General features: G+C 42.0%; 2 protein-coding genes across 3 annotated transcripts in view; one reads left to right on the top strand and one right to left on the bottom strand.

Annotated features, from left to right (window-relative positions):
* The window catches only part of dysc (whirlin protein dyschronic), a 36501-nt gene extending 10934 nt beyond the window's left edge, over nt 1-25567 (bottom strand). Inside the window, 12 exon segments of the mRNA XM_070280191.1 lie at nt 4227-4298; nt 4963-5236; nt 5381-5475; nt 6634-6663; nt 6730-6840; nt 6900-7071; nt 7135-7455; nt 10553-10842; nt 12559-12689; nt 13693-13831; nt 13891-14761; nt 25552-25567. Coding sequence (XP_070136292.1) covers nt 4227-4298; nt 4963-5236; nt 5381-5475; nt 6634-6663; nt 6730-6840; nt 6900-7071; nt 7135-7455; nt 10553-10842; nt 12559-12689; nt 13693-13831; nt 13891-14748 — 2493 coding nt within the window. The 5' untranslated portion in view covers nt 14749-14761; nt 25552-25567.
* On the top strand, nt 393-4130 carry LOC108127674 (uncharacterized). Of its 2 annotated transcripts, XM_070280195.1 has the most exons (3): nt 425-511; nt 3255-3488; nt 3704-4130. In XM_070280195.1, the coding sequence occupies exon 3, from the start codon at nt 3732-3734 to the stop codon at nt 3972-3974; it is 243 nt and encodes an 80-aa protein (XP_070136296.1). In that variant the 5' UTR covers nt 425-511; nt 3255-3488; nt 3704-3731; the 3' UTR covers nt 3975-4130. The 2 variants fall into 2 exon arrangements, with proteins under 2 accessions (XP_043067082.1, XP_070136296.1); XM_043211147.2 differs by lacking the exon at nt 3255-3488 and having other exon boundaries at nt 393-511.
* Nucleotides 25568-27075: the final 1508 nt, after the last annotated feature.

The raw sequence follows: 27075 nt of genomic DNA, 5'->3' as shown, positions 1-27075 counted from the left end.
CCAAAATATCTATTTTAAACCTCAATGAGTCTATTATGTTTTAAAATTTAAATATTAAATAAATACCCCACTTATTTCTAGAATCTTCTTAAAGCTATTATTAGAGTTAAAAATAAATTTAAATTCAAGCATTCTCCATACAAATTTTTTGGCCAAGGTCTCCGGCTTTTGATCAAATCCAATACCATCTGCCCACGACCCGGCGGAACAAAGAGTACTCTCCATGGCAGTCTGCTGCGGCTGGCTGGGCATCGTCAACTTGGTCGGTGGCTTTTGGCAGCAGCCCCACATACAACAACAACAATACGAACAAGCTGAAAAACAAGCTACAACAACCAGAGGCAAGAGCCAAGAGCCAGCAACATGAGCAGCTCCGGCTTTGGGTCTACAGTAATACCTTCAGCAAAGTCTGCAGTTTCAGTCGCGCGTCGTCGCTTCGAGCGTGAGGTTGTAAGCCAGATTTGAAAGACGGAATAACAGAGCTTTGTGCCGCCAAAAGCATCAGCTAAAAGTGCGTATACAAGGCTTAAATTGAACGAAAACAAGTTGCCTGTGGAGTTGACAAGTCTCGCGTTTCGTTACATTTCGCGCTCTGTTTGCCAGCAAATTGTTGCATCAAAAAAAAAAAAAACAACCATAATAATATAATCATGGGAGCAGAAGTTTTGTCTGATTCAGAGGTTTTGCTTTTCTGCACTTGATGGTTATATCATCGAAGTCGTTGCCACAGATTTGTCGGACATGTGTTGGCAACTTTATTGCTTTGCATTTTGCATTCAATTAACTTCTATTTCTCGACTTTTTCGGAGTTAGCTTCCATTGTTTTGATTTTTTAATTGCTTAGGAGAAGTTAAAACCCCCAGCCCGGGAAGAGTTTCTTTTCTGCAATTAACTTGCTGACGGAAACCGGAGATTCTAAGTGTTGGAACTGCGAAATAGTTGCTAAACATTTCGACCCATAAAAAAGCCATTGGGAAAAAGACAAGAAAACTATAAGAGAAAAGAAATGCGCAGAAAACCAATGAAAGAACAAAGTATTTTTAATGGATTTCGGACAGACTTTCAGCCTTTCAGTCACTCAGCCTTTCAAAAGGGCCTGGGGGGGCCGGCCTGACAGCCAGAGCCAGAAAAGTCACGGCAATTGGAGGAGAAACTTAATAAAGTTTTTCCGCTGACTGATTTCATTGTCTCCCAAATTGAGACTCTCAATCATCCAATCCAGGCCTTACGTTGACCCACTTCTTGTCACTTCTGATCGAGAAAACCATAGTCCAAAATATGATAAATGATTTTAAAAACGTAGAATGAGTTTATAGGTCAATGAGCTGGCCATAGGCAGTGTCACAATAGAACACAAAGCCCAGCTACGATCGCAGGCGACTGACTTCTTAACAATAGTGTGAATTAGAGAACAAATTAAATGCTCACCTTTTGTTTAACTTTAGAATAATTATAAAAAAAAGACGCTGACTGGCAGAACCAGAAAAAAATTTCACCACAACGAAAGGAACAGCAACCAGAAAAAAAAACTTGGAAAACAAAAAAGTCACAACTTAGAAAACCGGGAAGCGCAACTTTCACAAAAAAAGTGACAGAGTGTGGCTAAGGGGAGGAAGAATTTTCCAAACAATAATGCATTTTTCCAGTCAATTGTCTGCTGACAGCCCATTTAACTGTATTTTCCCTACGCACATCATTTTCCAACAATTTTTCTCACAAATTGTTCAATAATTTGGGTTTTTTTTTCTTTGCCTTTTTTTTTGAGTTAAGCCGCTCAGGGCAACCATTTCAAAATCAATCAAATTTATGACTTTGCAAACTTTTTCAGTCAACTCTTGATGATTTTTTGCTTTTAGCCAAAGCTCTAGTCGTAGCTGAAAATTTGTAACTCGAATCGAAAAGCTGGCAATCATCATTCAAAGCACATGCCATTGACCTCGTTGCGTATGCGGAGGCTGGGGGGCAGCTCTTTGTCACTTAATATGAAGGGACGGGGAGAGGGGTGACTCGATTGCCCCACCAATTCGATATTCGAGTTGACAAATGGCTGTAAGTCCCAAAAGTGGTATTTCATTAATCGCCTTTCAAGGCCAAGCTGGATTATGGATAGATAGTTGTGCATAACCTTTTAATTGAATAATTTTAATAACTACACTTTTATAATAATAGGTAGTCTTTGAAAATCTTCTCCCCTTTGGTATCAAGTCGAGTATAATTAATGATGTCAAAAGATGACAAGCTGTCCAAATTGCTAACACAGCCTCGTGATAGACGAGAAAGAGTTTGGTATAACGGTTAATCAACTGCCAAGAATTCACACCTCTTGGCCCTCTCGGCCCTCTGGCCCCCTTGCCTCAATTAAGGTTCTCATTATGAGCCTTTTCTTCACACACAGAAAAAAAAACAGAATTAGTTAACGAGACAAGCAAATCATAAATATGATGAAGTATTTCTTAAAGAATATATATTTCTTTCTTTTCCATAATTTCATTTCACACTCATTGACTTTTTAGACCGGATTTGGAGTCCAAGTTTTTTTGCTACGCATCCAAATGGTTTATTTACATTATAAACAACTTTTCTCCATCTCTGTTGCTCCGAAGTTTAGCTCAGAGCTTGTCCAGAGCTACAACAATTTACTTTCCATTTATGTTTGCTCTTGACAAAGTTTTGTACCTTATTTAGTACATTTCTCTAATGACCCACTTTGAGTTTTTGGTCTTGGCTGGCTCTCTGTCTGCCTCTCGCTCTGTTGAAGCCACAATCTCTGGTCCGTCGGTATCTGCATCTCTGTCTGCGTAATTTCAGAAAAGTGAGTGTCCCATAAGCCAGACAAGCGACATCCCCATCCCCATCCCATCGAAGTAACAGCAACAGCAACGGCAACAGCGACAGCCACAAAAAGTTGTTTGTCAGTTTTAGTTGAAATCAAACTGGTTACTCAGGCTGGGCCGGCCGTCGTCTGGCTCCGTTCATCGACCATCCGGCCGTCGGACCATCGAGTGCATCTGTACATCGGTCAAGTCGGCCCAAATGGTGTCAGCTGTGTAAACAGGGCTAAGCAAGCGGATCGGGCTAAGCAAGCCGTTTAGCTCCTCATTTACCCTAGCCCCTACACTGCCATTATGCACCGCTCCCATGTCCAAATCAATTTCGTGCGAGCCGAATGAAAATCCTGCCCTGAACTTGACTGAATGCATGTGATATGGTTGGACGCCTTTTGCGGAAATTATTGCAATTTTCTTGTCTTCTAGCCAAGCACTCACTTACACACACGCCTGTGGCCTGGAGTGGTGCGGCGGTGGTGCACGGGGACCAAAGTTTTGTCGGTGAATTTACTTTCACTTTTTGCGGCACCCACTCTGGCTCAACAAGTAGCGGGGGAGTGACTCCTCCAGGAAGTTTTGGATCAGAAAGGAAACATTCATCAACGAATGAAGTGCACGAGTTCGAGTGGAGTTTTCCCTCCAAATCCAACAAAGACTCAAGTGAATAAAGAAAGTTGAAAGCATATTGAGTTTCGAGTTTGAAGAACCGTTCTAAGCCAATAAAAATTAGTGTTTAAAGTTTAAGCCATTTAATATTCTTTAGACTCATTAGCCATTCCTTTTCCAATTGATTGCACCGGCAAACTCTGACACTGATTGCAACTTGGCCAAAGAAAAACAAATCAAATCATTTAAACAAATCAAACATCCAACAGGCACCCCACCCCCAGACCTAGCGACAACATGGAAACCTATCTGACGGAGATCAAACAATTGCGCATACCACGCCCGAAATTCGAGCCCAACAGTTGCCATCAGCAGCACCAACATGCGGTGGTTAGCTCGTCCTCATCCTCGACCACGCCCACCCAGCCACCACCGCCCCTGCACCACCGGCAGTGGCGGCACTTTGTGCGACCCTTTACGCCGCCCCGCGATTACCATTTGCCGATGGTGGCCGAGGGTTCCATTCACGACAAGATGTGAGGAGGGCCGGATGAATATATACCATAACCCTATATACGATACTTACATAAGATAGTGCTTAAGCTTATAGTTTAAGATTAACTCTAGATACAGATACAGTTTACAGATGCAAAGAATAAAGAGTTGATTAGAGTTTGTTGTGAGAGTTATCAAGTATTTAAGATGTGCTGATCATGAAATGGTTTTTGAAATGTCAAGGTAAGGCATATATGACCTATTATAGAAGCACCCCCCACGGATAATCCTACTCACCGTATCTTGTTCGTATTCCGGTAAAAGGGTTTCGCTGCCCCGGCGAGTTCTGTGCTCATCACAGCCGTATTCCTACGATTTTTAGCGAATAAACAAAAGCATATAGATGGTTTTCAGTTTCTTGAAGGCAGTTTAGCTTGGCTCGTGACTTAATTCGACTTAAATGTATTACAACACCCAATAGCCAATTGGACAACATTTATAAAAGGAAGTAACAACATAACGGGAAACGGAGATGGAGACGGAGACTTAGACGACAACTCAAACAAAAACCACATGGAGCAGTTGGACAAACATGGGAATAAAAACGCAAACATATCAACACGACACAACATACGACACTTACGGAAAACCAAACAAACTTAAAACGAAAGACAAAGATACAAAAGGAGTAATAGATAAAGATAAAGATAGATAGTTACTGACACCAAAGACAATTAAAAAATATTCAAGTTTAAGTTCGAAATGACAGACAGGAATGTTGAATTTTTTGAGCCGAATGTCAATTTTTCGTTTTCCAAGACAAATAGAGAAAGGTCTGAGAAATCAAAATCTTAAAGCTTTATGTACATAGAGAAGATATAGAAGATCCTAACTGATAGTTTGGAGAAACCTCCAAGATAGTGAGGAATAAAGTCAGAAAGATTTTGGGCTTGCTAGTACACTTTTTTGGGAACTTTTGCTTTTGATTTTCTGTTCATTTTTTGTTTGTTTTGGGAGTCGCGACAATCCTGACCTGTTGCTGATTGTCTTTGGCCTGCTTGAATTTCAGATGATGATGACGACCAGGTCCCACGGTGCCGCCTCCACCGCCCAGATGACGCAATGAGGCATGATGGGGTGGATAATGTTGCTGCTGTTGGTGTGGCTTCTGTTGCTGTTGTTGCTGTTGTGGTGGCGATAATGGTGATGAGGACTGGTTGCTGGCTGTCTGATAATGGGATGCTGGCTGTGAGCGATGCAGTATGGGTCCCGCCGACATGGGCCTATGGGGCAATTGTAGAGCGGGTCTGCGATGCCGCCCACACATAATCAGAGATTTAAGTAAACATGATTTCACAGGAAGGATATGCAAATGGATGGGGAGAGTGAAGGGATATCAGGATGGGCTTTAAGGTTTTCTAGGCTTTAAGGAAACAAAACTCTCTCAGTACCGTTTATGAATATCCGTCACGGTCATGCCCAGGCCCGAGTCCGATGAAGGACTCCGTCCGGTGGCGGCTATAATCTCCAAATCGTCGGCGGTTACCTGTTGAACGGAACGGAATGGATCGAAGTGGTACGATACGAATCGAACGATTTGGTTTTTGCTTGAGACAGTGAGTCGGTGGAGCAGTGAGTGAGCAGGTGAATAGGATTCTAAGGATCTAGGCTTTCGCAGACAGAGACAGATAGAGCGAGAGCGAAAAAGAGGTGGTGACTAATAGACAGAGTCAGATATATAAAGAGAGAGAGCGACAGAGTGAAGTGCAATCCTACTAGTTCGATATGATATATTATGTTATATAGTGCTGATTCTGGGTGACTGTTTTTGGTTTCTTTGAGTATCCTTTTTGGTGCATTATCGGTGTTTAGTTACAAAAATACTCTTTTGATACTTAAAACTAAGTCTAAACTAAATATTTTACAAGAACAGTTCAGTCTCTTCTTGAGGCAACTGTTTGTATGTTTCTTAGAACGACTGTATGCCCCATTGGCTTATAATTATAGATCAAAACCCCCCTTTTCCCTAGAAAAATATACATGTTTTTATATACAAAGGTATTGGCACTACAATTAAACAAAAACTGTTATTGTTTTGTGTAATTTTTGTTTTGGAAAAATTGACATTCGATCGGATTGTTTTCTGTTTTTGGAAAACAATTGTCTGTAATTTGCAAAAAGGGCCGAATCGGAGGAAAGAAATTATCGGAAAGCATTTTATGAAAATATAAACAAAACTGACATGCAACTGTTTAGAAAGAAAAAGCATTAACTTTGTTTATACTTGGGTGGCTAAAAGAAAGTATCAAGTGTGTTTCTCGTTCAACAATTAAACTACAAGTTTTGGTTTTGATTTTCTTTCGTGTGTTATTTGTATTTTTGTTTACTACAAGTACAAAAACAGATAATTTTAAAGTAAAAGTTACAAACACATATAGTGTGACAACAATCACCAACGACAACAACAGCAAGAATAGGAAATAAACACTTTATAGGATAGATAAATAAAAGTATAAGTAGTATAGTAGAGTATTTTAGACGAATAGTAGACAGTAGACAGTAGACTGTATTAGGTTGAACAGTATTCATGGTTTAGTTAGAGTTTACTTGGCTTAACATGCTCAGTTAGAAGTCAGAGAAGTATCTCTCCGTACTAAGTATATATTGTGTCTGTGTCGTAGAATAAATCTTCTAAAAAGCTTACCGGCAAATCACGAGTGGGGTCTCCCTTACGCTGTAAGGAAATCAATTTGAAGATTGTAGAACAGGTTTGGGGAATGAATTATATCCTCAAACTTACCCTATGCCTATCCACGCTGTAGGGATCGCGTTCCCGCCGATACACCAACTCGTCGTATCGCGTGCGATCCTCGGGGAAGACAAGTTCCCGGATTTCCGTCACCAGCGTGTGCTGGAAGAGGTCAAGATTTATGGAATTTCAATTGATTTGAAGTGGGCCATTCCGCTCACCTTCTCGTACGTGTCTAGCATCTCTAATAAGACGGCAACAAAGGCATCTATGGTCATTGCTTTCGCACTATATTCGGCAATGTAGTACGAAAGGCTTGCAAAGTGATGACGTGGCAGCAGCGAGCGAGCCTTCTCCTCCACCATGGTCGCAATTTGACCTTTTCGTCGAGCTCTATTTTATAATTGAATGACATTAAGTGACATTATTGAAAGTGAGTGTGAAAAGTGTCCTCACCTCGTTCCCGTCGGGCTGTAGGCATCCCAGGGCTCCATCTCGATGGAGGTGCACGAGTGCGGCACCTTGCCCACGTCACGTATCACCAAGGACATGCGCTTGTGGTACTTCAGCTGGCCCACAGCCTCGTCGTGCGTCACATCGAGAAAGGACTGCCCGTTGACCTCCAGGATCTCGTCGCCGATCATCAGTCCGGCCCGGTCGGCCACACTATCCTTGTCTACGCCGGTCACAAATATCCCCAGACCGTACTCCACTCCGCCGCGAATCATCAGGCCCAGCGACTGACCCGGTTCGATGAGCAACTCCACGCGTCGTATCCTGCGGGTACAGAGATGTATTTTTGTAAATGGAATAAAAAACTCTCATGAAATATATTTTTCAATTATTCTCAATCTCTCCTAGTGAATACAATAACTTTCATTCCCATTTAATATTGACTTATGGCTTTCGCCATGGCTCGTATTGCGCCTCCATGCATTTCCATCATTTATGAAGGGGATCCCCCAGAAAATTTGACAAAAAATCTAAAAAATAATTTTCTCCCAGATTTTGATGCAGATTAATAGAAAATCGATCTACAAATTGTTTATGGTATCCCGCTTAAGAGTCAGATGAATATTGGCAAAGATATGGCCATCGCCATGGCTTATATTTGGCCTCCATGCATTTTCATCATTTTTGAAGGGGATCCCCCAGGAAATTTGACAAAAAATCTAAAAAATAATTTTCTCCCAGATTTTGATGCAGTTTGATAGAAAATCGATCTACAAATCGTTTAAGGTATCCCGCTTAAGAATCGGATGGATATTGGCCAAGATATGGCCTTCGCCATGGCTCATATTGGGCCTCCATGCATTTCCATCATTTTTGACGGGGATCCCCCAGGAAATTTGACAAAAAATCTAAAAAATAATTTTCTCCCAGATTTTGATGCTGTTTGATAGCAAATCGATCTACAAATCGTTTAAGGTATCCCGCTTAAGAATCTGATGGATATTGGCCAAGATATGGCTTTCGACATGGCCCATATTTGGCCTCCATGCATTTTCATCATTTTTGAAGGGGATCCCCCAGGAAATTTGACAAAAAATCTCAAAAATAATTTTCTCCCAGATTTTGATGCAGATTGATAGAAAATCGATCTACAAATCGTTTAAGGTATCCCGCTTAAGAATCTGATGGATATTGGCCAAGATATGGCTTTCGACATGGCCCATATTTGGCCTCCATGCATTTTCATCATTTTTGAAGGGGATCCCCCAGGAAATTTGACAAAAAATCTCAAAAATAATTTTCTCCCAGATTTTGATGCAGATTGATAGAAAATCGATCTACAAATCGTTTAAGGTATCCCGCTTAAGAATCTGATGGATATTGGCCAAGATATGGCCTTCGCCATGGCTCATATTGGGCCTCTATGCATTTTCATAATTTTTGAAGGGGATCCCCCAGGAAATTTGACAAAAAATCTAAAAAATAATTTTCTCCCAGATTTTGATGCAGTTTGATAGCAAATTGATCTACAAATCGTTTAAGGTATCCCGCTTAAGAATCGGATGGATATTGGCCAAGATATGGCCTTCGCCATGGCTCATATTTGGCCTCCATGCATTTTCATCATTTTTGAAGGGGATCCCCCAGGAAATTTGACAAAAAATCTCAAAAATAATTTTCTCCCAGATTTTGATGCTGTTTGATAGCAAATCGATCTACAAATCGTTTAAGGTATCCCGCTTAAGAATCTGATGGATATTGGCCAAGATATGGCTTTCGACATGGCCCATATTTGGCCTCCATGCATTTTCATCATTTTTGAAGGGGATCCCCCAGGAAATTTGACAAAAAATCTAAAAAATAATTTTCTCCCAGATTTTGATGCTGTTTGATAGCAAATCGATCTACAAATCGTTTAAGGTATCCCGCTTAAGAATCTGATGGATATTGGCCAAGATATGGCTTTCGACATGGCCCATATTTGGCCTCCATGCATTTTCATAATTTTTGAAGGGGATCCCCCAGGAAATTTGACAAAAAATCTCAAAAATAATTTTCTCCCAGATTTTGATGCAGATTGATAGAAAATCGATCTACAAATCGTTTAAGGTATCCCGCTTAAGAATCTGATGGATATTGGCCAAGATATGGCCTTCGCCATGGCTCATATTGGGCCTCTATGCATTTTCATAATTTTTGAAGGGGATCCCCCAGGAAATTTGACAAAAAATCTAAAAAATAATTTTCTCCCAGATTTTGATGCTGTTTGATAGCAAATTGATCTACAAATCGTTTAAGGTATCCCGCTTAAGAATCTGATGGATATTGGCCAAGATATGGCCTTCGCCATGGCTCATATTGGGCCTCCATGCATTTCCATCATTTTTGACGGGGATCCCCCAGGAAATTTGACAAAAAATCTAAAAAATAATTTTCTCCCAGATTTTGATGCAGTTTGATAGAAAATCGATCTACAAATCGTTTAAGGTATCCCGCTTAAGAATCGGATGGATATTGGCCAAGATATGGCCTTCGCCATGGCTCATATTTGGCCTCCATGCATTTTCATCATTTTTGAAGGGGATCCCCCAGGAAATTTGACAAAAAATCTCAAAAATAATTTTCTCCCAGATTTTGATGCTGTTTGGTAGCAAATCGATCTACAAATCGTTTAAGGTATCCCGCTTAAGAATCGGATGGATATTGGCCAAGATATGGCCTTCGCCATGGCTCATATTTGGCCTCCATGCATTTTCATCATTTTTGAAGGGGATCCCCCAGGAAATTTGACAAAAAATCTAAAAAATAATTTTCTCCCAGATTTTGTAGCAGTTTGATAGCAAATTGATCTACAAATCGTTTAAGGTATCCCGCTTAAGAATCGGATGGATATTGGCCAAGATATGGCTTTCGACATGGCCCATATTTGGCCTCCATGCATTTTCATCATTTTTGAAGGTGATCCCCCAGGAAATTTGACAAAAAATCTAAAAAATAATTTTCTCCCAGATTTAGATGCAGGTTGATAGCAAATTGATCTACAAATCGTTGAAGGTATCCCGCTTAAGAATCGGATGGATATTGGCCAAGATATGGCCTTCGCCATGGCTCATATTGGGCCTCCATGCATTTCCATCATTTTTGAAGGGGATCCCCCAGGAAATTTGACAAAAAATCTAAAAAATAATTTTCTCCCAGATTTTGATGCAGGTTGATAGCAAATCGATCTACAAGTCGTTTGAGGTATCCCGCTTACGAATCGGATGGATATTGGCCAAGATATGGCCTTCGCATTGGCTTACATCGGCCTTCCAATATAAATCTTTTAAGTTTTTTATGAAAAACAATATGACACACTCTAAAAACATCTTCTGTTTTATAAAAATTAACATAATAATATTATTTAGTTTTTTAAACTTACCGATCCCTTCGGTCGCTGCGCCTGCCCCCGTACTCCATGGGCGGGGAGGCGGGCCGGCCGTGGCGGTCCATCCAGGAGCAGGTCTGGCGAAAGGGCAGGCCCGCCCCGGAAGCGGCCGCCGCCGCGGCTGCCGCCTGGTTCTGTGGGTGCAGGGGGGGTGCCATCGACGCGTACATGGGGTCCCGCGAGGGGGGCCCGAAGCCGTGGAGCGGGGCGGTCGAGTTCAGCGTGGGCGGTGCACGCACCGTCATACTGATTTGGCGTGACGATTTCAATATCTGCACACATCTCTGCGTTAAGAAAAAATGTGGCAATAGAAGAGACACAAAAGAGGAGACGGAAGATGCGAGCAGAAAAGGAACGAACCAACAATAACAAAGAGAGATAGATAGATAGAAACAGAGAGAGAGAGCGACAAAAAGGAGCAAAATACTAAACTAAAATTAAATAATTAAAACAATAGAATAGTATTCAAAAATGGCTTGGACAATATACTGTGTGTGGGCAGAGTGGTGGCAAAAATGCGACGAAATTATTAATTAAGTTTAATTGTGGACGTGTCCGTTGTTGCCAAATAAAAGCCACTAACCGACCGACCGACCGACCTCTGACCTCTGACTTCCATTTGTCGCCGGTTGCTGTGGCCGGTTTTCCGTTGGCTGTCATTACTTTAATAGTTCTGGCCAAAAAACTAATGTGAGAATGTGCAAATTTGTGTTTCTGGCCAAAAAGCATGAAAAGGTGGCCAGGTGGTGCAGGTGCTCTGTGAATCCTCACACATGTTTTGAATTTGTTGGAAATTTTAGTTTTCATTCTTTTGGAATTTATTCAGGAAACTAAGTAAAGCTTTTGTGGTTAACTTCTACTTGAATAAAATATTTAAAATGTCCTCAGTTTCAAGCAATTAGTTGGGAGCAATTTTAGAGATTTACTTTTGAATTTCACTTTGTAGAGGCTGTCATGTCCGTCAAATAATTAAAATTAAAATAATTTAAATAAATATCAAAAAGTACAAAAATGATGAACAAAAATTATATTCAAATATGCGACTAATCTATTGCCAATTTTTTCTCAGTGTTTAATTGTATTAGTGTGTTATTGATTTTATTTTCATATATTTTCATGTCGATGTATCGTATTTGGTTTTAGTAATATTCATACAAAAATGTACCAAGTGCATAAAGATTTAACAACTACGAAAAATCGCTCAGAGCAGACAGCAATCGATATGGGGAGGGAGTATCTATACTATATAGATACATAGATACTTGTATATATATTTGCATTTGGGTTTATCATGGTTGCCCAAACAAGTTGTGTCGAAAATGGTTAAAGTTTAAATTGCTAGAAAGCGTGAGAAATGGCACACCACGTACCAGGACCTCGTCGTCCTTCCGTCAGTCTAGTAATCTATATGAAGAAGAATTGTATTGACTATCATAACGTGTCACATAAAATATTCCACAATAAATTGACTTTCGTTGTTAGGCAGGCCAAGGAAGCCAAGGGAGTGGAAGGCAGAAATCCTTTTCTTTTGGTTACTCTGTCAAGTGTCGGCCATAAAAGACGACGATGGCGGCCCACACTGAATACAGTCTACAGTTCTGGCCATGTCAGGGTACACATGTTTGTGCCTGTGTACATGTTTGATGGATAGGGCCCTATTATGGGCCACTATTAAGGACCAGCGATTGACAAAATGAAGCTGCCAGGCCCAGAAGCCGGGCCCAGCCAGGCTAGAGAATCGCATTAAAAATCAATAACGTGTACAATAAAATTAGATAATATTCTGTGATGGCTGTCACATCGGCTTCCACACTGACAGCTATTATTTAAATATTTTAAAGCTTCTATTAATTGAAATTTTCAGGACTACCATATTGCTGCTGTATGCTTTAATCGATTTTTGTCTAAGAATAACATTTTCTACTACAAAATATTCAGGAAGAGTATAAAAGAGATATAAATATATATGCGATTTTGTATATATTTTGAGAGATGCTCACCTTCAACGCCTCCTCGTGATTGATGGAGGTGAATGGGGTGCCGTTCACCTCTAGGATTGTATCACCGGGTCGCAGTCCGGCGCGCTCGGCCACCGAATTCTCCTCGATGCGCGAGATGTAAACGCCTAAGCCTACGATGGCGATGGTAGACATGCAAAAAAAATTAAAAACAAAGACAAAATCAATTAGCAAGCCGGCTCTCACACATTCAATTTTTAATAAAAGTTCTCACACCTCCCCCATCCCTCCGGCATGTCCTCAATTACACCGATCCCGGTCCCCTTTCCTTGGGCTTTTCACTTTGTTTTTCATTAAGCTCAGCCGGTTGGCAATGGTCTGAGGGTTGGGAGGACTGGGAGGACTTGGAGGACTGGAGGATGGAGTACGGCAGCCATTTTATGTTTAATTTATAAAGCCCGGCCATGTGTGTGTGTGTGTGCGGCAGCCAGCACAATGCCATTGAGTAGCGGAGAGCGGGCAGGGCGGAAGCCTGCATACGGGGCCAACTTAAATAGATTTTTATCGATTTTAAAGCCCAAGTCCGCATATTGCAAACTAAAAATAAATTCTACAGCAGGAAATGGGAAGTAAGGAAAGGCTGAAAAGACTGAAAAACGGGGGGGTATGGTTGGCTGGACGGATGGATGGCTGCTTGGCTGGATGGGAATGAAGGAAGGAAGAGCTGGTTAGCCAAAAAGCTAGTCAGGTGCAAAATGCACTTGGAAATGTCAAAGCTGCTGGCGGTTTGTCACACACACCCCGACACCCCAACACTCACTAGGTAGTACACGTGGATACATGGACATACGACTCGGAGCGACCCCGACAATAAAATGAAATTGAAAACTAAATTGCACGTAAGAGCTTCCCAAGCCAAAATGGGAAACCAAACCCCAACCCAAACCCCAACCGACTGGGCGTGACGTGGAATCAAACGGCAGGGGCGGGGCGGCGTGGCTCAGGTAGCTCAGATGGCTCAGGTGAGAAAATGCCGGTAAATTTCACCTGCATTGGAATTTCATCGAAAGTGGGATTTTCCTACTATCTATTCTTGTTTTTATCTTCAGGATTTTTATGAAGACAACAAAATTTTAGAGTGCTTCGGTATTAAAAATATCACATTTTAATATTTACCTGAGTCTTTTCCTCCTTTAACGCAGATTCCAAAGCCATGATCTATTTGCTGGTCACGTGACATGGAAACCGTTCGCGTCGTGAGCTCATGAATATTGGGAACACTGCGATCCCTTTCCCGCTCACGATCCCGATAGATCTTGAAGTAGATGTATTAAAAATTAGTAATTGATTATTTAAGGATTCAAATCCAATCACCTGGTGGGTTGTGGAGGGCGGACTGCTGGCCGGACTACGCCTGCCCGTGCGATCCCGCGTGCCACCGTTGCTGTAGTGATAGCTACTCGTAGGAACTGAAGACGACTGCGTGGCACTTGCCCCGAACATGCGCAGCACCTGCTCCGGCGATATGGGTCGCTTCTTGTTGCCGTTGCTGCCCGAGTGCTGGCCCATCGACCGCCCGCTGGCGGCCGTCGAGGTGGGCAGGGTTCCCGCCGTACCGGCGGCCATATGGCTGGCGGGTGAGGAGCTGAGGTAGGCGCTGCCGCGTCCGGGCAGGGATCCGCCCTTCGTCGGCACGCCCGCCGAGTTGTAGTAGTAGTGCGGCGAGTGGGGGCGCTCGATGATCGTGTAGGAGGTGCCCGGCGGCGAGTAGTATAGCCCAGAGCGTCCACCCCCGCCTCGCAGCGAGCTGGTGCTGTTGCCGACACGTGATCCCCCGGCCGCTGCCGCCGCTGCTGCTGATCCGCCGTAGGGTCCGCTGCCCGGCGGCGGACTAATCATGCCGAAGGCCAGGCCAATGTCCTCCGCCTCATAGCTGCTGGCCACCGCCGCTCCACTTCCGCGCAGATGGTGCGCACTGAGGCCCGACGATCCGCCCGTCGGCACGCTCGACGACGACTGCGTGGCGCCCGCAATGAGGCCGCCCAAGCTTCCGCCTCCGGCCGAGGGTCCAAGCCCCAGACCGGCGGCGGCTGCAGCGTTGGCGTGGTATCCGTAGGAGCGGGCGCTCCAGCGCGAGGGTCCAAGATCACAGAGTTCGGCATAATCGTTGCCAGCTGCGCTCATTGTCAGGGGGTCGCCGTCGTATGGAATGCCACTGCCCCCAAGGCGCATTACACTGCTGGAGCTGGAAAATAAATGAGAAATATTAGAAGTTGTCAGTCAAAATGGAATTGCTTCTTGGTTCCCCTTCAATGATTTTGAATATTACTCATACGCCATGGTTTCCATATTACTCATACGCAATGGTGGCTCATTAATGGAATTAGTTTTTAAAATTCACTTAATTTCAGGCCAGCTGGTAAGACAAACTAGTTTTTGTAGTTTTCATTTTAAAATAATGTGTCATACATGGCGTATGAGTAATTATAGCCACATCACTCATACGCAATGTGGGCCGTATTTTATAAAATAAATATAATCATGTATTTATCAAAAAAAAATAGCACCAAGAGACAATAAATATTATTTAACCATAAATATATTTTAAAAGCCTTTTCATAAAAACTTTGTTTACAAAACATCAAGACATATACATATTTCATGAGTTTTGGTCTGATGCACTCCGGCACATTATGGCAGGTATATCCAACCAGAATTGGGTTAAAGTACCACTTGCACCTCTCTCTCCTCCCTGCTCTTCCCTATTCAATCTGCAATCCCATGAACAACTTTTGTTGGCGAACGCAACCCGCTAAGCCGCAGTTCAGACTGAGCACCATATTCAGAGCAAACAATAGCTTAATCTCCAGAGTCATATGGTGTACAGAGTACAGAGTACCCCACCCTCCTATTCCCCATCCATCCCACACATACATATTCATTTCCACACACTACCGATTCAATGGAAACTCATGGCCCATGCTTCATTATTTATGAGCCAACTTTGGTTGGCAAAACAAAAACAGGTTAACACAAAGGCAGAAGCTCCATGTGCTCCGCCTCCCAAGGGGCTGGATGCCATTCCCCCAGTATCCTTCCCCATATTTTCACACCGTTCACCGTTCAAAGGATGCGGCTCTCGAGGATGGGCGATGATGGGGGTGAGGGGTGGACTCTGTGCTCATACATAAATAGTTGAAAATTGCCGTGCTCACTCATAGCCACTCGGTTTTCCAGGGCCATGGCATGACGGCAGTCCTGAGAGCTCCACGGCATTGGTTAGGAAATTCGAGCTGTTATTATCCGCAAATATAAAAATTGAGCCACGCTGGTATGCATTTATCGACCAATTGGTGATGGGGGTGGAGTGATTTGGGGCGGTCAGAGGTCTATGAATAATATTTTACTTAAATCGTTTATTATGTTTTATTTTCCCTACGAATTAAATTAAAAAAGTTACTGCAAACGATTATACCAATAAAAGTTGCATCAAAGCCATAAATAAAACGCTCTCGATTAATCGAGTGTGAATAGCAAATAAGTTTCGAGTACTCAAATACTCGTTACTATGTGGATTGAGTTGGGAAGTTGAGTGAATGTGTGTGTCTGCAGGGAGGGGAGGGAGGTGGTTGTGGGGATAAAAGTGCACTTTCTGCTAAGCGCTGAAGAACAAAGCGCCGGCCAATTTGGTTTGACGCTTAAGCGCACTTAGCGGTCGACCATTGGCAAACACAAACACAATGAGGACACGCACACAATCACAGATACAGACATACACACACATATAGATACAAATACACTTACACAGAGACACCTACGTAATGGCTGGCAATTGTGCTTACGTCTAACAAGCAGCCAATAATGTCCTTTTTGATTTACCGATACACATTTGCATTTCTTTCTGCCACACAACAAATTGGCAAGCAGACGCCATTACAAATGAGCCACACACACACACATGCACTAACAGGAAGAGGAAGCTAAAACATATGTGTGAGTGAGTATTTTATATAAATATCAATAGAAGCATCAGCAAAAGCTTGCCCATATTATATACATATATGACAATATATTTCTCAGTCGTTATTTTCGCTGCTATCCTGCACTCTTCTATTTCCACCATTTATTCCTTTTTTGTACTTTATTTTATTTATTTTGTTATATTTTTTTTTGTTGTTGTTGTGTCGTTTGTTCTTGTTGCTGCCTTGGCTTTGTTAGAGAATAAACGGCAAAAACAGCATGCTCCAAACGTATTTACTCATGACCTTGCTAAAGCAAAGCCAGCACACACACTCATACACACACACGCATCCTTCGTCCTGTGGCAGTGCCAGCGAATTGTTGTTGTCCCCGGTTGGCGTTGGCGCTTGTCACAAGGACATTTTTCATGTGCGGAATGTGACATTTGTTAGTCTGACTCTGGTTTGTGCCAGCCAGCCATACAACCAACCAGCCAGTCGAGGCGAGTCAAGTTTAGTTGAGTTGAGAGTGCATAGAGATGCACTGTGTGATGGAATTTATTTAAAATGTATCCTTTTTTATTAAAAATGTATAAAAAACTATTTAAAAGATATATATTCCCTTATACTCCCTTATACTCCCTTCCCTTATATTCCATTCAAACTCCAAGTACACCATTATATATCTTGAATAAAGTCATAAAATATTATTCCTTGTAATATTTCTTTATTATTATTCTCTCTCTCTATTCTCTTTATATATATTTTTTATAGACCTCTAACCACTGTATTTGTACTGTACTGCCTTCCTCCCAGCAGCTGGCATTTCTGTTGTAACTATTCCGATGTTGCCACCGTCCTGACCCCCAAACCTGCCTCTTATCTCTGTCCTCCTGCTGCTGCTGTTGTTTGATTTGAAAATAAGTTTTGTATATTGTTCACTCCAGTTTTTATGGCACTCGAGCCTATTCGGTGCATGTTGCATTTAGTCCTCGTCGGGGTGTCCTTTTTGCAATTGCAGGCATTTGTTGTTTTTGAAATGTTTGCATTTTTCAAATAATTGCTAAGCACATTTCGATGTTTGGGTATTTGAACAAAAAAATCGTTGAACTACAGGGGAGAGGATGTAAGTACCATACTATAGAGTCCATATAGTCCATGTTGAACCCTTTTTCGTCTGGCATTAATAATGGATGCTTAATATGCGGCGGGTATTTAACATTCAGCTCTGCGAGAGCGCTTAATAGTTGCTGGAGGCATATTAAAACATTAACCAAAGCTACAGAGTTTCGCCGGTAAAAGCCCAGGGCATTCATCAACGTTCATCATCATCAACGATTTTTTCTTCCTTTTTTTCCAGACCCCCATTCCCCTTCAGAATGTTCTCTTTTTTTTTTGGCGGTAAATTTCTGGGGAAGTAATTATGATAAATGCAGGATATACGTACGAGAGTGTGGGGGCGCATGAGTTTGCCTCTGCGGCATGTCGAACTTGTAACTGGGTTAATTGCGCGTAAATATAAAGAAGGTAACACTCACATACCCCTCCCCATACACACATACACTGAGATGAGGGGGAGTCTGTTTACCATTTCCTGTTTCCGCTTCCACTGCCACAGCCACTGCTGCTGTCAATAAATCTTGAAGAAGATCTCAGAGAATTCCGATAAGCGTCAGCCAAACAAGCAGCAAAGCAAATTCTTCAGTTACGTGACTTTCTTTTGTTGGCTTTGCATGAAAATTTGCAAAATATCTTCTGCCAGAAGTGTAGTCTTTACTACTCTGGTGATAAAAACTGCAACGTGACAATTACCGAATACAGCATTTTAGATCTCATTCATTTATGACTCATGAGTAAATCTTGAATTCCCCCAAATGATTATGCAAGTAATTGTGTAACCAGTAAGTAAATTCAATTTTCCTCTGGAGGATATTGATTACCCGCAGATGAATGAAGATAATCCAAGGACACCATCCTTGGAGTGACTCCGAACAATGGCTCTGCTCTTTAGCCCCGGAGGCCTCGAGAACAATACATAATGCAGTATGCACATACATCTTCATCTATTAATCAGTTTTCGGTAGGTTGTGGCTCAATTAAGAGGGCCTTTTGGCTATTTGAGAGTCTTGTCGGAGTGTGTGGTACAAAGGATATAATTTAACAAGGAAACCTGCTCTAAATTTAAGAGGAAAAAAGGCTCTTCCTTTGGCGAACTTTTCACTGGGGTTGAGGGTGTGGTACTACTATGATATGCTTTTGGGAACAGCGTCACGTAGACGACAAACGAAGCCAGAAGAAAATCTGTTATAATAAGATATGCACAAATGCACATGCATAAGTTAGAATGGAACCCAAAGAAAAGCCAGCAACAAACCGTGGCCGAGAGAAGAACCAACCAAGTTGACTTACATGTCAACTATTGATTTTTTAATTAAATATTAATGAAGCACGAAGAACGGCAACAACACCAATAGAAACAGCAGCAACGGCAAAAAAATGGCACAGAACACGCTCGACAGCCAACAAGGAAGTGGAACGCCTCAGGTATTCCACAAAAACCAAAAAGAAAAAAACACCGTCATGACACAGAAAGAAGGGTAGCCAGGTGAACCAGGTATGTATAGGAGGACAGGTATACGAAATATACGGGCAAATTACGAATTTTTAATCACACGTCGCGTTTGTTATATAAGAAAAAGTATCAGGACTCTGTAGGGCAAACCTATTCCGCAGAAATATATATAATAACGTTGGAAGAAGGCGAACAGAAATCAAATAAAATAAATATTCAAAGCGTCGTCTCGCTGTCCCGCCGCCTACCGCCGCCCGGTTTTCCGCTTTTCCGCCCTTTATCCCATTTTCCTGCTGCCTGTTTCCCTTCTTTTGAGTAGGTCGTCTATGCACAGACACGCAATAGCACTGAGAGAAATAAATATAAATTAATTATATGAATTTCTTATGGCTTTAGAGTCCTATTTCCCATTTAAAGCTTAAAATTTAAGTCACAACTATAGCCAGATTTCTCAATATCCTTTTGTAAATATATCCTTTTTCTCTCTGTGTTCTAGGATAAAACCAAAAAAAAAGTAGGAAATATGTGGAAATGTAAAAGGCAAATGAAACTAACTTTGGAGCACAAGAAGCCCTAAAGGGGGAGTGCCAACGAGAGACAGGACAGCCAGGACGGGCTGGCATTTCCTACAAAACACACTGAGCCGCATTTTGTCCAGTCACGAAAAGTTTTGGCCTAAGCCCTAAAAAACAAAAAATACAAAAAGCATAAAAGACAGAAAAACAGTAACAAAGACATACACACGTAGATACATCGGATGGGGGGGTTCAGGCACTCGAGTCGACAAAGTCTCAAGTTGAATGAAGAACTCACGCAAGTTACACACAAGACCAGGTGGCAGGACGAAAAGCCTAACTAACATGTTATGCAGAGCAGGAATACCAGTGCTGTTCCTTGATGTCCTTTGCCATGTTTACATTGTTTCCCGGGGAATGCAAAGTTGACGCATTTAAAAATTGAAATTTACGACGATAATAAATAATAGTAGATATAGGACAGTAGTCGTCGTTGACATATATGAAGAACTCGTATATTTTTCAATCATAATCTAAATCAATTGACAGTAGAACATGTCCTGGCATACTTTTCATTTGACAATTTATGTCGCCGCATTTAAGTATTCTCCATAAATCTTCAACAGAATATTTCACATAATTTGGCTTGCCAAACTGCAGCCCATAAGCCCCTTAATTATTGTGTCAGCTAACTGAACGTTAATAAACCACCCATTGTCATGAAAATAAAGTCCAAAAATAACCGCCAGACCAAATGGGGCACGAGCCAAAATCAATAAATACATAAAAGGGCCAAACAATAATAAAAACAAGGCCAAAAAAAAGGGACATACTATAGATACTCTTTGTAATTTATGGAAGAGTACAAAATATAAATAAATATTTTTAAAAAGCCATTCCTTCAGTAAGCTTACTCAATAAAATTATTAATAAGCCTGCACTTCCATAAACAAACGATGTCAGACTCATCGTAATCGTTGAATTGCGTGGAGCCTCCATGGCGGTACTGGCTCCGCCACAAATAAGGATAATAAGCCAGCAATTAGTGTCACCGATAGACTTGCTGATGCCACGAAACGGAAAAGAGCCAACGGCAAGACGAACCTTTTTTTTTCCATTTAAAGCCATTTTCTCCAGGCCAGCAAAAAAGGTTAAGCGAGGCACTCACCCCTGGCACAAATCTATTATCCTACATCCTTTTCAGAGAAGCAGTAGAAAAGTTGCAAGGACAAATCGCACAATTTTTATTAATATTTCTTTTTGCATTTTTCTATTTGGGAAACTACTGAATGGTCCTTGCTTTATATACTCCTGCCTATTTTCCCACTTCTGGCACAAGTCCTAGAATCAATTCAATGGCCAGAGCTGGGGGAAACTTTCTTAATACAAGATACTTAAAGGACTCGCTGGCAAACACGCTCACAACTATTCCGGTGGCCATTCAATTGCCACCTTCAGGGTGGGGCTGTAGTAGGTGGGCGAGGGATACTTGTGTCCTGGCCTAACACAAACCGAAAGTCTTAACTGAATTAAGAGGAAAACTTGCAACATTTCTATGGCTGCCTACCGTCCTCCACCAAGGTTAGCTCACTTAATGAGCTCCTGGAGTGCTCGGCTCGAGTTTACACACAAACATAAAGGATTATTTGATATGGCAGCTACGCCCCCCTTTTAACGATTTACTTCTGGCTGGACACCTGTGCGTTGGTCACTTACTCCCACTCCGGGCCAAGCTTCAAGATTGATTGTTATGCCACCAAAAACTAAACGCAGAAGGGGCTCGGCCTTTCAGGTCAGCTTTGGTTTGGTCACTTTCGGGCCACCTAATGATTGCTGGCCGAAAAAAAACAAAAAAATGTCGGATAGTGCCAGGTCAGGGTGCGTTCAGGGAATGCCTGGGGTGTCACCCACACCTTGGAATAGCATAAAACAATTATTGGAATTTCCTTCTTTCACCTTTCATTCCCACCTGCGTGGGTTGGGTTTTTGGCTCAGTTTATGATGGTTGTAATTAAGATGGGAAAAGGAAACACCAAATCGATATTCAATAAGAATTTATTTAATAATTCCACTTAAGTTATGAGAGCCACTTTAAAAAGAAGTCCATCACAACAAAATACATCCTGACCCAACCATTATTAACGATGGAGTGTCAACAAAATAACAAGAGTAAGATATTAATGGCCTAAAAAACACATTCGTGGCCGACACTCGCCATGAAACATGGTCTGAGTAATAACTATTTAATGAGTTTATGTCACAGCCGGCCGAACACACAGGAGGCTAAAACTACTTGGCTACGAACCAAGAGGCAAGTAGCAAGTAGCAACTGGCAAGTGGCAACTGCCGTCATCGGGAGAACATTTCCATCCACTGACGCCATTTAATTAAAATTTGCGCCTAATTAATTGCCGAAAACGGAAGCGCACAGCCTGACAGGACATTGCGCGCCCACTAGGCGTATGAGTGATTTTGCTTGTTTTGGTTCGTTCGGCGCACTAATTGAAAATGAAATTTTTGATTTTTGATTTTAGGCCTTTATGTGGTGGGGCATTTTATTGTTCAGCTTGCATGATTGAATTCGATGGCTAAATATTTCCCAATTATGCATAAATTATTATGCTACTACCGCCCTAGTGGCCATCCGCCATTGGGCATCGCCCATCACCCATCGCCCAAGAGTAGGCAACACCTTTGTTGTTTCTCGTTTTGTTTTTTTTCGGTTCGCTGGCATCATTTCTGCCCTGCATAATTGATGGCTGAGCTTTTAATTGAAACTGAGTTGTGGTTATTACGATTGTAAGTGGCGTTCGCAAGCGTGATTCTCGAGCGTTGGTGGGGGAGTGCAAAAAATTTATGCAAATTAAGACTGCACCGAGGGCGTTCGCAATTAAAGGGAAATTGCAGCATGAAGCGGAACAAGAGAAAAAGAATGAAAACGCTGTAATTGAAGGGCATTTGAAGAGGGCGAAGACTGAACAGTGCTTGAGATAGGGATTGACGAAGGTGTCCTTGAAGGCGTTAAGGAGGGAGGATATTTTAAACGGAATTTGTTAAGATCGTAGCTTGGAATCTTAACCCCTCTAAGCTTAAAATGTATTAAATTATTTATAGTAGAACTATCCTACAAGGAGATAAAATACCCCTCCTTCGTTCGCAAACCTCTTTTTGTAGCATACTTTTGCGGGCACTAAGCACACAAACTTCTCACCCATTCAAAAACCATCAACACAATCATTTATTATACAACTTATATACAATTCCACATTCAGTCCCTTATCTATGTCCTTTTTATGTGTTCATTTCACTTTTCGGGTTGCATGCTCACCTGTTTGAAATTCTAAGGATACATTAAAACTGCCGTTGCTTGCCGTTGCTCTGGTTTGTGTGCGAGAGAGTGTGTGTGTTTTTGTGGCTATTGGAGGACTCTGTGCTGGCCAGTGTTCGGTGGCGGCTTTGGGTCCTATTGAATTGATTGTGACAGGACCGGACGCTGGTCCTGTCCGCACCACTGTTGTCCTGCTGACAGGCTTCCTGCAACAGTCAGCTGCTCGATGCTGCTGCTGCTTCTGCTTGTGGCATGCAAAGAGTTTTCCCTTTGAGTTCTACAGTTCCTGTCACTTTATGCGCTTGCTGCCCCTCGATGCCGCCACGTTGTGGCGAGAGTGAAAGTAGATTTTTTTTCTTTTCGCCTGCTCCTTTGTTGTATTTTATCGTGGTGAGTTCGGTTCGGTTCAGGACTCTCCCTCTCTGTCCCTTGTTCTCCTGTCAAGCTCTCCTCTCTCTCGCTCTCTTGCGGAGAGAAATTTTTCGGTTGAGTAAATTTTATAAATTATTTTTCTTTAGATTTCCAAAGCAGTTTTAATATTTTATATTATTTTACTTGTTTTTAAAATTTTTTTAATATTTTGTAGAGCTTCTATAGGAAGCTGCAGGACATGCTGGATTAACGGTTTGCGTTAGCTTTCATACAGTCTCTGCTCTCCGCTGAGCTGCACGCCTATAATCTGGCAAACTTGCGTACTCCGTGCCCTTATTCGTATTCGTACACCCCGCACCCGTACCCGTATCCGTATCCGTCACCGTATCCCGAGCAAGGACTCCGAAACCGAATTTTCGGACTGTACGACTCCGAAATCTCTGTCGTACGTGGCGAATTTGACGTTTTGTGTAATTTAACCTTCCTGCCCTACTCTTCTCGAATGCGTCATCGGGAATCGGAATTTGTCGAGCAAATCGAGCAGAGCACAGACAGTAGCCAGAGCCAGTCCAGTGGCCCAGAGCTGGAGTCCAGAGTCGAGTGGCTTATTTATTTGCTTAATATTTTATTTGGCACTCGAACTCGCACTCGCGCACCCACACACTTTGTTGCACATGTTTTCGTACTATTTTCCTCGTTTATTTGGCTTGTTTTCCTTCCCCGCATTAACCATACGCCATGTTGTACGCCAGTCCAGTGTAAGCCAGAGGCTCAGGCCTCAATACCAGTTGAGAGCCAGAAGGCCAAAAGGCTTCAAGGTTATGATTTTGCCTTCTTAACAATAAAAAACGAAAGAACTCTCCTTCATCTGCAATTGTTATCCTTGTTCTTGTTTTTTTTTTTATTATTTTTCTGCCTTGTCCTGGAGAAGGTTCATCTGAGGCCCGTTTGCAGGCCGTTCTTGGCTGTATCTATGGACATGGCCTGTGCATATTTGTGCACAAAAACCAACAAAAAAAAAGCAAAAGGACATCATCGAAGGAGGAAAATCGTTTCGCACATTACACACAACAACCAGAGGGAAGAGCCAGAGTTGCCCTGACTCTCTCCTTCTTGCGCCTTAGGCTGCCCATAATTGGCATTTTTGTTTAACTGGAAACATATTTTTTTTTGGTAACACTTTTTGGAAACTTTTTTCTTTTTTGTTTTGACGTTTTTACGCGTTTATATGGTTTTCGAAACGTGTTTGCTTTTTTTCTTCTGGGCCAACGCTGAGCCCTCTGCAATTATTTTATGGTAATTTTTTTTTTTGTTGCTTTTTTTCTTTCCACGAAGCGCGATTCGGGCTGCGATTTGTAGTCCCCTCGCCCCCTGATTTCAGAATTTTTTCGGCGGAGCTCCGCGTCTTGACCGTTTGGCTCCACTTCTCCGACTACTTTGGGGGCTTCGCCATCGCGCTAACCAGAGGCCTCGGCCCGAAAGCTTTTCCCCCGATTTTGGCGACATCCTGGCGAGCTTGGCGCCTCTCTCTCTCTCTCGAGCTATGTCTCTTTTGTTGGTCTTGCACTCAAAGTTTGCGTTGTTTGGATTTTGTTATTTTAATGTTCACTGAGCAGTCCCTGAGCGGCCAGGATACGAGAGGCGTTGGGCGGCCATATGGGGGAGGTGCAGTCTCAGTCTCGTTTTTCGTGTGCTTTTGAGGATTTCTTTCGTGTAATTGTTTTCGTTACGTTTGTTACGTTTGTTATGGGCACCAGGTCCACATGCACCTAAAATGTAGACGTAATTGTGCACTTGGAAAAATTTTAAGGGTACTTTTGAGGATATTTTTTATTAAAAAATTCAATTGTTAATATGAATTTCAACAGTCATAAAAAAAAGAGGATTTTCAATAAATATGATTAATTATTTATACTTTTTTGAGTCATTAATCTTCTTTAGCTGGTTTCTAGAGCTCATAAAACCTTTTCTAAATATTCTTTTTAACAAATTTTTATTCATAACCCTTAAATATACCATTTAATAACTCTTTTTTTAATTATCAGTACTACCCCTATAATTTTAAACCTTTTTAAATAATAAGAAAACTCTTTATAGAACTCTAGACAATTTTTTTCTATAACGCTGCATTGAAACCTTCTTCCAATTAAGTGTCTTGGTGTAACCATAAAAGCCATCCAACAAAACCCGCGCCCATCAAGAGCCTCCCAGCCTGCCCTGCCCCCTCAGCTGCCCCCTGGCGGGACCCTGATGAGCAGTAGAGTAGTATCAAAAGCAAAAGCAACTCACTCAATAGTCCGCAAAACGAAATGAAGCCCCATCCGCAGACGAGGCCCAAAAAGAACCAGGTAATACGAAAGCTGCGGAAAAGCTCTCACGTTAGTCTCTCCTGCGAGCGGCTCTCCCGCATACTACTTTTCACTTTTGCTCTCTTTTGACGTTTCTCCCACACAGGAATTCAACACAGCTGGCAAAGAAACGTCAAAATATGTGACAGGAGCAGAGAAGGCCAGTAGAAGAAGAAGAAGAACTTGGCAAACTCCAAGTTTATCAGGTAACAGAGCTCCTTTCTCTTAGGCACTCTGGGGATGCTGTCCATAATTTTTTGTGTGTGTGTGAGTGTTTTTTTTTTTTTTTGGGAGAGAGAAAGTGGAAAGGTGTGGGTGATGGCACGACACGTTGTTGCATTTTCGCCTGTCAGAGAGAAAGCGCTTAAAAGCAGGCAACTGAATAGAACGGGTTTGGGATACTATCATGCGCCTATGGCGGGTATTTCTAATATTATTGGTGTTTATAATATAGGAATATTTTACATAACTATGTTTTTAATTAAAATACTATATACTATACTATATATAGTATACTATACTATAGTATACTATATACTATACTATACTATATAAACATAAAAATTAATCTTCTTTTATTTTAGTTTACCAAAAACAAGTTTAAGAAGCATTTTTTTTAAAGACAAACCTTAAACTTTTCCCAAATACTCCCAAATATTATGTCCTTTTTCTTACCTAGAGTATTTAATACTTCGCCTTTGAAATATTTAACCAAGTTTCTGCATTTTTTATGTTCGGCTGCTTTTTTGTTTGAAGGTTTCGGCCTGGTGTCGATGGAAATGTACACGTGCTCTATATGGTCGAGGGAATCGTTAAAGGAAGAGGGCGCAGCCCCCAAAAGGAAGGTGGCGTGTGAGCCGAGAAGAAGGCCAAACTATACTGTCGTCACTGCTTTCCTCGGCCACCCCGACCGCCTCCTTTCTTTTCAAACTTTCTAATTGAATTTTTTGTTTTGACCTGCAGCTCTGACCCTGTCTTATCAATTGTTTCGTGTGGGTGGCCCCAGTGTATGGGAAATTATGTCATACTGGCTGCGTCATTGTGTCTGCTTGAGGTTATTGATTATTCCTTGTCGGTTATGACGAAATGCGTTTGTACGCTAAAAAATAACCCCCACCTCCTCCCTTCCTGTATTGCGGTTCTTCCTGTTCTGCTCTTGACTTGCACAACTATGACGTCATTGTTAACCCCGGAGCTTTCACTAGAGGGACCCCGGCGCGCCCCCTTTTTAATGTCGCCCCTGTCCACCACCCAGCAGCCCCTTGGAGGAGCCTCAACGTCAGGCCAAGTCAGCTCATTTCCATTTCCATTTGATGCCTGATGCGGATTTTCACTGACTACTAGTTTGGGAAAGTTTGTTTTTCGAGAGCTTTACAAGTTCTCAACCCCACCACCCAATTCACCCACTCCTCCCACTCCCCCACCCAGACGACCTTTTGCCTTTCCATCTCAATTTGTTTGCCGC

This window comes from Drosophila bipectinata, chromosome 3L (genome assembly GCF_030179905.1).
Source record: "Drosophila bipectinata strain 14024-0381.07 chromosome 3L, DbipHiC1v2, whole genome shotgun sequence".
Lineage (NCBI taxonomy): Eukaryota > Metazoa > Arthropoda > Insecta > Diptera > Drosophilidae > Drosophila > Drosophila bipectinata.
The sequence above is the reverse complement of the archived record's forward strand: the minus strand, read 5'-3'. Positions and strand labels throughout refer to the sequence as shown.

Excerpts from the sequence above, each read along its gene's own strand:
- LOC108127674 (XM_043211147.2), top strand. The coding sequence starts at position 3,732 with ATGGAAACCTATCTGACGGAGATCAAACAATTGCGCATACCACGCCCG.